This window comes from Anabrus simplex, chromosome 1, assembly GCF_040414725.1.
Source record: "Anabrus simplex isolate iqAnaSimp1 chromosome 1, ASM4041472v1, whole genome shotgun sequence".
NCBI classification, from domain to species: Eukaryota; Metazoa; Arthropoda; class Insecta; order Orthoptera; family Tettigoniidae; genus Anabrus; species Anabrus simplex.
The window spans coordinates 217,908,528-217,920,492 of NC_090265.1; the positions used below are offsets into that span (position 1 = coordinate 217,908,528).

The 11,965-nt window shown below is 35.5% G+C and overlaps 1 protein-coding gene across 1 annotated transcript; it reads right to left on the minus strand.

Moving 5' to 3' along the window:
* Window positions 1-9,482: 9,482 nt before the first annotated feature.
* On the minus strand, window positions 9,483-11,781 carry Uba3 (Ubiquitin-like activating enzyme 3). Its single transcript, XM_067140700.2, has 2 exons — window positions 11,705-11,781; window positions 9,483-11,563 (listed from the first exon to the last, which is right to left on the minus strand). The coding sequence occupies exon 2, from the start codon at window positions 11,432-11,434 to the stop codon at window positions 10,100-10,102; it is 1,335 nt and encodes a 444-aa protein (XP_066996801.2). The 5' UTR covers window positions 11,435-11,563; window positions 11,705-11,781; the 3' UTR covers window positions 9,483-10,099.
* Between the last annotated feature and the right edge of the window lie 184 nt (window positions 11,782-11,965).

Genomic DNA, 11,965 nt, shown 5'->3' on the forward strand with positions numbered 1-11,965 from the left:
CAAGCCTGTAAACTGAAATTTCTTAGAACTGCCCCCCAAAAGACACGACTTGATCACGTGAAAAATGATCAGATCCGATCTACCCACGATCTAAATGAATTGATAGAGGAAAGACTTAGGTCATCTAGAATTAAATGGTTTGGGCATGTTAAACGAATGAAAAGCACAAGGTTACCATGTGCTTATTTGGGAAAGAGAATAACAGGTAGAAGACCAGCTGGAAGACCAAGAAGAAGATGGATGGAACCAACTGAGGGAAGACGTGGAGAGAAGAGGATGGAATTGAGAATCTGTCTTGGACAACGAAATGTTTTGGAATAGGCAACTTTGGAAGATGCTCATTTTCAAACACCCTACCCAGCTCACTGGAAGGACAAACTGATGATGATGATGATGATGAAACAACGTGAGGACCTTAGTTCAGCTCTTATTGGTGCAGATATCTCACTCGACAAATTAAACAACCTGTGCTTCAAGGAACTTCTGGAAAAATACACAATGTGGAGTATACCAGTCAAAATAAAGGAAGAACTATGCACCATTGATCTAAGAAGAAATGCTGGGAGAAATAATAAAATCTCTGCAAGCCACTCCAATGGGTATCACTTGATGAAATGATAGATAGCGCAGGAAGAATGATTGAGAATACTGTCATCAGTTTAAAGAATGGTGAGCCTTGTAAACCTGTTCTATTAACATATGAGGTCTTTGATACATGTAACAAAAAGAGCATAACCAAACTGTTTAATGATGCCATGGCAATTCCATGGCCAAATGGTATTAGATATGAAAATGCATTCATTTTTCTGAGTGATGGTTAATGCTTATGAAACACTGAAAGTAATATATCCCAAGGTGATTCACTTCACCTGTGCAGTCCTTCATCGCACAGTGGGTCAAAATCGAAATCTAGGACATTTTTTTTTTTCATAATTAAAAATTCAAAATTAATTACTTCTACAGCATTCTCATGTAATTGCTGCACACTATTCTGGGATATAAATGCATCTTAGTGTAAATCTGTCACCACTGTTCGAGCTGGAATCTTATCATATCTCCTGCGCTGTGCGTGCGTATCTCGCAGTCTGAATTGGAGAGTGAATGTAAGTGCTGTGGTTTGGTTGTCTTTGAGGTTAGTGTGATGATTTAAGATGGAACATGCAGCTGAAGGTATGATCTTTACATTTGTAACGGGTTTCAGTTATTAATGGGCGTAATTGTTACATAATTTTAGCTATATTTGCATCATGTAATATTTAACTATTATTTTTAAAATCATATTTTCACTTAGAGTCTTAGTATGTCGCGTCACTGTCTACTTAATGTTAAAATGTCCATAAAGTCTTGTAGTTTAGGCCTGTTATAAGAATTTTTGCATCTTATTGCAACTTACTTAGTTATTTTACGTTTTAGAAAATGCCGCGCAACCAGTTCTCACACGTTTACAACTGTTTGAAGCACTGAGTTCGAAGATTGTGTCAAAAGTGGAACTTTGTGACTTTGTCAAAAGTAAATTAGGGATAGACAATTGTTCTGAAGAGATAACTGAATGCCTACAAGGAGATTTAAAGGATTTTGTTGATAATTTTACCAGGCGGTGGAAGCAGGTTCATAGAAATAAAGCAAAATTCATTTCAAAATATTCTGATTGGTTAAAAGAGAAGATTACATTTTCAAAAATTGTGTATCATTCTAAATTAACAGAAAATTTAAATCCCCCTACTCCACCCGCATCGAAAGTCGGAAGGCCTAGAAAGCTTTTTCATGAAAGTAGTGAAAAACCAAAGAGACGAAAAATTCAACCGCTACTCTCTGCACATTCAAAACAAGAACTTATTCATGCCACAAAAGTATCACTGCACATGTCTGGAAAACGAGATGCTGCAAAAATGGTTTAAGGAACTCTTAAGTCTCCACATAGAGCTACTAAAATTAAAAAATCCTATATATCACCAGCTGTAAAACCTGTACCACTTACCGGTGAAGAGGAGCGGTCCAGATAACATCCCACCTTATATAATTAAAGGATGTGCTGAAATACTGGTTCCACAGCTAACCTTCATTTTCAACCTTTTGTTAAAGAAGTCTTGCTTCCCTGAAAGGTGGAAAATATCAAAAATTACACCAGTTCCGAAGGCAGGTGTTCATGAAAATATATCTAACTACCGCCCTGTTTCCATTATTGACGCCTTTGCAAAAGTATACGAACATATACTATATTTTCAGATCTATAATCACATTAAGGCAGATATTTCCGAATTTCAGCATAGATTTTTGCCTAATAGATCTGTTATTACAAATCTTGTAGGATTTACTCAGACACTGTATGATGTATTGGATAACGGAAGAACGGATGTTGTCTATACAGACTTCGAAAAAGCATTCGACAAGGTAGATCATAAAATTCTTGTCCAAAAAATGCACCAGTTTGGGTTCTCGAAACCACTACTTCGAATGTTATGTACTTACCTGAAAGTTCGACGTCAGTTTGTGTCTTTTAAAGGCGAAATCTCAGACAACTTCATTAGCTACTCCGGTGTTCCCCAAGGATCTAATTTGGGTCCCCTTCTATTTTTAATTTTAATTAACGACTTGCCGAATAATCTTCGTCATGCCAGTTGTTCGCTGTTTGCTGACGATGTAAAACTATTTAAAGTCATACATCACAAGAAGGATGAGGATGAGCTACAGCAGGACATTGATCGTGTTGTAGAATGGTGCGATATGAATCATAGGTCTCTTAATGTAAAGAAATGTAAATCAGTAACTTTTACCAGGAAAAAGAAAGGTAGGATTGCATCGTACTATATAAAAGATACCAAACTAGAAACAGTTTCGGCAATAAGAGACTTCGTAATATTTGATGAAAAATTAACATTCAAAGCCCATATTACAAAAATAACGAACGATGCCAATCGTATGCTCGGGTTTATAATAAGGAGTTCTAAATTATTTACTCAATCATCGATTGTTATTCAGTTATTTACTATCCTTGTTAGGAGTAAATTAGAATATGCATCTGTAATTTGGGACCCGTGTTCTAACGAACAAATACATACTATTGAAGTTGTTCAAAACAAGTTTTTGCGGTATCTGTATTATAAAACAAATAAGACATTTTGCCCTTTTGATACATCAACACGGTATTTAAGAAGTAACTTTAACCTCACGTCGTTGCGCAACAGAAGAATCATTATTTTTCTAAAAACGTTAAAAACAAAATCGTAAGAAATAAATTTAATTCCATAGGACTGCTCAATTTTATCTCCTTTCATGTTCCACGAGCTGGAGCTCGCATGAACACAGTATTTCAAGTTCCAAGATCTAGAACATCTCATCACTTGAATTCGTCATTTATTAAAATGCTACGATTTTAGAACACATTTGCTGCAGGAATAGATTTATTTTCAGAATCACACACTGTCATTAATATACATTTAAAGGCCCGTGTTTCTAATTTATAAATTCAGACTCCTTTTCTATATACAGTAATAGGTGCTCTAACTTATTTATTAATATAGTCACTTACTACTTTATTTATATCTTTGTTGCAATTCTTGTATTTTTATAGTGTAGAAATAATCATTGTTGAACTCTGGATTGTCATTGTCTCTGTGTATGTGTTTTCCATTCATTCTTCTTCCTTGTCTTTATTATCTTCAGCATTATTATTGTGTATTTATCTATGCATTATAAGTACTGTTGACTGTTGTGTTAAGAAGGTACTGTATTGGGCTTACTGCCTGTGTACTTTCAAATAAATAAATAAATAAATAAAAAAAAAAATAAATAAATAAATAAATAAATAAATAAATAAATAAATAAATAAATAAATAAATAAATAAATAAATAAATAAATAAACAAACAAACAAACAAACAAACAAACAAACAAACAAACAAATAATTAATTAACAATTACAACAAAAACCAATATATGAATATGCGCCTTGAATGCAAAAATAGGAACTGTAATATTTTCCCACTTTACCACATCATCAGAGAAACAAAACAGAAATTCTATCCACCAAGTGAATCAATAACAATAACAGAACATCAGCCACAATAACATTGCAATCACTGGTCGACCGTACAATTGAGCGCCTTGCAGTAGTTCAATAAGATGTTTTGAAACAGTCTATTTCTAGCAGTGATACAGTTCATTTTATATTAAAATGGGGGTGTGATGGTTCAAGCGGACATAGTCAGTATAAGCAGAAATTTACAGATGATGACGGCAGTGACACTGATATTTTTGTAGTTTCAGTTGTTCCATTACAAATGTATTATTTAAATGTAGAAAGCAACAATGAAAAGAAAATTTTATGGCAGAACACACGACCTTCTTCGACACGATTTTGCAGACCTCTTAAATTATTGTTTGAAAAGGAGGCTGTCGAATTGACTAGGCGAGAGGTTGAATTAGTAGAAACAGAAATAATGTCCCTTCAACCAAGTAAAATAGAAATTGATGATCAATTCATATATATTAATCAAAGTCTATTGCTGACCATGGTGGATGGAAATTCTATTACAGGTTCATCAGCACAGAGGTGTTATGTGTGTGGTGCTGGTCCCAGAGAAATGAATAACACACTCACAAAAACAATTTGTCCTGAAGAGAGCTATAAATTTCGATTATCTAACCTCCATTGTTGGATCCGTTTTTTTTAATTCCTGCTACATGTATCTTAAAAAATAGAAATTAAGAAATGGCAAGCGAGAGCAGGTGAAGATAAGACAAAAATAGAAAACAGAAAGAAAGTAATACAAAATAAATTTCAATCAGAAATGGGTCTGCATGTTGACAAACCAAGATCTGGAGGCGTCGGAAATTCGAATGATGGCAACACTGCTCGCCATTTCTTTTGAGGATCCAGTCTTGTCATCCAAAATTACGGGTATAAATGAAGAGCTAATCAGATGTTTTTCTACAATTCTGTGTGCTCTTTCTTGTCAGTTCCCTATAAATACAACATACACCCAGGATACCGCAAAATTGTATCTAAAGCTGTATCCATGGTATTATATGCCAGTCACTGTGCATAAAGTATTAATTCATGGTGCAGATATAATTGATTTTTGCATTATACCTATCGGGCAATTGTCAGAAGAAGCCCAAGAAACACGTAACAAAGATTTGAGAAAATACAGATTTGGACATTCTAGGAAATCCTCACGAAAACATACAAACGAGGACATATTACATATACTGCTGATATCTTCAGACCCAGTAACATCTCATAAAACCAAAATTCAACATAAAACGAGAAGAGCATTATCCAGTGAAGTATTACTACTCCTGAAAGAACCAGATGTACGGGCTCATCATGAACAGCATGAGGCAATGAATGACGATGATGCTTCAGATGACACATGTGATGAGTCATCAAGGTCAGGGTCATCGAGTGATTAGTGATAGTGACTGAAGTGCTGTCTGCAATTATCCACAATTGCAGTCTTCCAAATTAAAGGTAAACTGAGTACAATCTATTGTAGTTTAGTCTCTATCTAACTCCTATTCATAGACAATTTCTTGCATGTGTAGACGTAGATGTAGCTTAAGAAAGGTGTTATAAGATGTTTATTATGAAGTAAACAAATTATATACGTTGCTTTCACTCTAAATTAATGATTAAAACGTAAAAATAATTTTGTCCCCCTAGATTTCGATATTGACTCACTGTGCATCGGTGAGCAGAACTTATTTGAGCTAGCTACCCTAGAGTAGACCTATTATTATCTTCAATGAATGTTTTTTGAAGGCTCTAAGCAGGATTCAGATTCAAAGACATGTACCCTGATATGCCACTGCCACCCAAACAAATCATAACATGATGTGGATGTGGTAAGAGGCAGTAGCAAACTATACAGTTAATAGTGAAGCCATCGAGAATGTGTTAAACGTTTTAGACTCTGACAACAGTGAATAGTGAAGCCATTGAGAATGTGTTAAATGTTTTAGACTCTGACAGTGCTGCTTCAATTGAGTTTGCACTCAGTTGTTGATGACAAAACAGTGAAAAATGACATAGCTTACATCCAAACGAACTTCTCATGCATCCAATCAACAAATTAATTTAAAAGCCACCTAATTGATTATTTTTTTGTCTTGGGCAAAATTAAAAATCAGCAAAGAAAGATCTCCCTCACAGAGTATAGTGAAATGTCAACTATATTATACATTATTTTAGCGCCAAACACAGGTGGACAATGGCATTAGGTTGTCAGATTGGATGCCACAGACTATAGGAGTTCTTCAAGGTGATCCACTAAGCCCTATATTATTTAACGCTTTCACCTCTGATGTAGTGTCAGAGATAAAGGAAAAGACAGACACAGAAATGTACCTGTATGCTGATGACATGGCAATTGCGGCTGAAGACATAACAGAACTACAACATGCGATGAACTTGCTAGTGGACTGGGCAAACAGGAACGAAATGAAAATAAATGAGGAGAAGACTGAACTAGTCGTAATCAGAAAAGGAGGTAAACTAAAGGAAACAGAGCACATATAGTGTAATCACGTCCGCCTTCGCAGAGTTAGTAGTTTCAGATACCTAAGTGTAACCTTGCAGACCACATGCAGCAGTTTCAGGATCCATATAAGAGCTAGAATTATTGCAGCTCTGAAAGCGATGAATGACATTAAGAATATCACACAAATTGCAGTGGATACAGCCTTGGTGCTTTTTTCGAGTAAAAGTGCTACCAGTGTTAACCTATGGGCTTGAGGTCATAGGGGAATTTCTAAGTGTGAAGCAATTAGAAGACCTGAAAAAGATAAAATGCAGATATCTGAAGCGAGTCCTGAGTGTATCAAAGACTACAAGATCTCGACTTGTATATGAACTTGCAAGAGAAACTTTCCTGATTGAGGACCTGAGATACAACCTTGTATTACCGGGAGGCGCAGCATACAATAACCTGTTGCATAAACTTAGAGAAAAAAGGAGGGACATTTGGGAAGACTTTTACTCAACGGAGGCCATGACGGATCGGAAATGGATGGAAACGGGCTACCAACTGAGACACATAGTTACGAGATTGGCCGTGCACGGATTCCACTTCAAGATGTGTAAAAACAAAGTATTTCATGAAGCGAACATAAACTGTGTGTGTAAGCTATGAGACCAAGTATGCAAAAGATATCATATCCAGAAGTGTTCCTCGAGGTCCTGTTCGATTAGTGAATTTATTAAGGACTAACACTTATGCAGAGCGTATTAGACGCCACGCTGTTTTATCTAATTGTGAACCTCTATGCACATAGTGTGCAATAAAATTTATTATTAAAATTAAAAATACATTAGCACACACAGTACATGTTTTGTGGTCATCTTCGGCTGTATAAAGATAGTTTAGATGAAGACATTTGGACAGTAAGCACATTAAACCTTAAAACTATTACTCTAGGTGCTCTAAAAGAAGGGAGGGCAGCAGCAGCATTAAATGCTCTCTAAAAGCAAGAAACCTAAAAGCCTTACCATTGTAAGGGAAGTGACTGAATGTCTCAACTGCTGTAGTGGAAAGGTTGAAGAAGTGAAATTAAACACAATGCTAGCCAAGAATCCAGGATATAGTGAAATGTGCAAAATCAGTGCAATTTTATGTAGTGAATCACGTGTGAAACTAGATCTGGGTTTACCTACTGAGGATGTTGCAAGGTTTAGAATGGTCCCTGTAACTTCTTGTGTTATTGAGAGGGAGTTTCAGTGAGTACAAAGCAATTTTAAGAGATAACAGGTGCAGTTTCACTTTTGAAAATTTAAATCCATGTTTTGTAACCTACTGCTTTGCAAATTCTCATTAAAAGATTAAGCTGCGCCCTGTCAAAAAATAAATTTAAAAATGTAGCAACATACAGTATATACCGTATATAAAGATCTTTTGTTTCCTTCAAATTGTTGTGTGGCATTTATGTATTCCAAAATTTGAGAATTTTTAGCCCATGTATGTACATATTTAGCTATTTTTTATTATATATAAAACCTAGCTCATCAACATTAATTGATACGTTCCCACTGGACATTTGACACAAACAGAAGTCGCTAGGGCATATTTAAATATAAGCATATCTGTGAGGATCACACTTTGATACCTACCTCCAATAACAAAACCCCTCATTTACACTTATAATCACAAGAATCATTTAAATAAAATGTACAAATCTACTTTTGACAATAGTTTAATGCCGCACTAACACATACAAATCTATCGTTCAATATAAATATAGATCTACTTATTTTCAAAGCTCAAAATGTGCAATTTTGGTAAACCTTGAGGAAACGCACCATGGTATAAATCACATTATTTCGAAAGCGAATCATACAAACTTTACCTTGTTATCACTTGCAGGAGAGAGATATATTCATTGCCAAGGCCAGGGACCCACTGACCCACTCCCCAAAATACATACATACATTATCATTATAGACTGTTATGCCTTTCAGCGTTCAGTCTGCAAGCCTCTGTGAATTTACTAAACGTCGCCACAATCCTCGATTTGCAACTAGTGTTATCTTATCTTTAAATCGTTAGAAACCGAGTCTAACCATCATCGTCTTGGTCTACCTCTACTTCTCTTACCCTCCATAACAGAGTCCATTATTCTCCTAGGTATATAGGCCTATTTATTTTATAAACTGTGTGACATTTTCCATGCCATTCGCACCATTAGTGACATCATCTTTTTTTTAAATTTTTCTTTTTTTATAAACAATTTTGCTTTACATCGCATCAACACAGATAGGTCTCATGGTGACGACTGGATAGGAAAATGCTAGGAGTGGGAAGCGACTGTGGCCTTAATTAAGGTACAGCCCCAGCATTTGCCTGGTGTGCAAATGGAAAATCATGTTCAGGGTTGCTGACAGTGGGGTTCGAACCCACTATCTCCCGAATGCAAGTTCGCAGCTATGCGACTCTAACTGCATGACCAACACGCTCGGTATATAGTGACTACCACTGGCTGAAATGTAGGCCTATACAATATGGAGTTACTCCCAGAATTAAACACAGATAAGAATCATTAACAACTGCAGCACAATAAAAAAAATCCAAACCAAACAAAGCCAAACCCCCTTACCAATTGTGATAAAAAATCCACACACATGCATAAAGTCTACCTTAGCAACAAAAGAGCATAGTATAGCGAAAGGTGTGTTGTGGTTTGGGTGCGATTCCTCAAGTTCTATGATGATTTCAAGGACTGGAATATTAATTATTGTTATATGGAGAAGATTATTGATAAACATCAGCCTTCTTTGTCAATGTATTACTTTCCTCACTGTATCACTTACACATATTCCATACATTCCATTCAGTACAGCACTGAAAACAAATCTTTGAAACAAACTGCTATCTTTGTGGTTACAGGCTCACAGAAATACCTCATACAACGTACAAAAGACCTACACACAACTTTAATACAATGTTCGGGTAGGCAAGGTGAATTTGTGATGGTATAAAAGGTAGTATGACCACTATACAAGTACAGCATTTAAAAACCATCTTTGAAACAAACTGCTATTCACTGTGGTTACAGCCTCACAGAAATACTTTTACAATATAAAAAGATGAACACACAACTTTATGTACCTATAAAATAGGGCCTATAACCTGAAAAAGATAAGTTAAACATATTGCAGAAACGATATAGACATGTCCACACATAACCTTAAAACTGCAAAACAAATAAGAGATTGTTTATGTCCAGCTTTTTCTAATGATAATTTTGAAAACAAAAGAGTAGGCTCTAGGCTATTTACAGACAGACTTTTTTTTTTTTTGCAAAAGTGGAAATTACTAGCAACTTATGAAAAATTAGGAAGTTCTAAATGTTGAGAGTGAGCAAACTATCCTTTTTGTTATTTCTGTATATGAATCTTGTTTTGTTTCAATCACAATACACACAACAAACAATAATGCAAAATATTGTTTCATATTTTATGTTGCTTCAAATTAGATTAACAAACACTAAACAAAATTAGATCTGTAAATATCTTTATTTACTAATACAAAATGATATCAACAGTATTCTTATATGTGTTGGTACATCAAATGAAAAAGGTTTACATAAATTCTAAGATTCTATTTTCAAACAGAAACACTCATTTCTACATCAGGTTCTTGTATATACTTCAGTTGAAGCATTATAGTATTAGGGGTAGTGACATCTGCTACCATCAGCTTATCACCATCATTCAAACCAAGCTCGATCAAACTCTTCTTAAGGTTATCCCGAGTTCTCTCTTCAATGCTGGCCACTGTAGCCATATACAGGGTCTTTGATTTACCATCAACAACGGCTGTAATTCCTGGGCTCTTCATTTGAAATGATGCATCTTCACAAAGATGAGAGATTAATGCTTGCAGCTTTGAATTTCCTGAAATTTCCACTGATTTTGGTATCTGACTACAAGCAAGGCAATCTTCTTTTCGCTCAGCTTCATATGTATATGAGTAAATTCCTTCAACATCATTGAATACCATATAGTTGTTAAGAGGCATACAGCAACTTGTTGCAAGTTTAAATGCTTCTGTAGCACAAACTGCAGCAATTACAGCATTGGTAGATGCTACAGCAGGAATAATATTTTTTACTACTCCTTGAACTAATCTGTATGTCACACCAAGAATTGAAAACTGAGATGCTCTCTCCATTGCCTTCTCATAAATCCAATTGATATGATTTGGATCATCACCATCAATACTGACTCCCCATGGATTTTCTTTAGGCCACTGTATCACTTTAACATATTCAATACAATGTTCGGGTAGACGAGGTGTATTTGCAATGGTACAAAGAGGATATGTAACTTGTGGTGGAAAAAGGTCTAATGTACAATCAATGCAAGCTGACATACCAGGAAGGATTACTCGTGCATTGCCTTTAAAACCTTCAGTTCCTCCATCAATCATTGGTATCACCGAAGTTTGATCCAAAACACCATCCTCATAATTCAACATTGATATTAACATCCCATTAATCCAACGACGAGCAACTATAGAATCTAGGCCACAAACAACAATATGAAACTGCCGATAGAACGATTCATCAAATTCTTGAATTTTGCAGAAATGTGGAATAACTCGAGTGCCTGGAATTCTTGCATTGATAAAGTTAGCAGCGACTTCTGCTTTTGCCATTCCAATATCTTTTCTTCTGAACAGAAATTGTCTATTAAGATTAGACAATTCAATGGTATCCATATCAATAACATGAATATCTTTAAACCCCATGAGAGCAAGATCTTTGAGTAATTCACAACCTAATCCCCCAGCTCCAATGACTAAAATCTTACAAGTTTCCATCAAAAAGGACAGTGTGTCCGGGGATGGCTCAAAGTCTGGGTGACAGAATGGGCCATTTCTCTCAAGAATTTTCCTCACATGGCACCACCTTTGATCACCAGAACCCATCACGTCCATTTCTAGCCTACTAGTACCAAAGTTTTAACACAACAAAATTTACTCAAACTTAGAGCACGTACTTAACGCTGTTGCGGATTTACAGTATCATGTTGATTTATCACGCAAATACAGCTTACACCTTCTAACCTGAAATTATAAAAAATAAAATAAATTACTGAATGAATAAGGTTAGTATGCATTGCATGGTTTGAACCAAGTATTTTGGGCATCATTCCAACACAAACTGTCACAGTTAAAAATACAACTGCATCCAGATTTTTCACGTACGTTAGTTCTTTTTCAGCTTGTCATCCTTCACAAAACATGACATGGGTATTCAATGCTACACAAAGCAAACCAAAGAGTTGCCAAAGAGGATATAAAAGTCAACTTCACCAGCCGTCAAGACAGATGCCGGTGCCGGTGCGATATCCACAGTGACATATTGATAAAGACCACCAACATGACGAAGAAAATGTCAACGACCACGCGTAGATTTTTTGAGAAAACTGTATTTATACGGATTGTATACAATTCTATAACATTCTT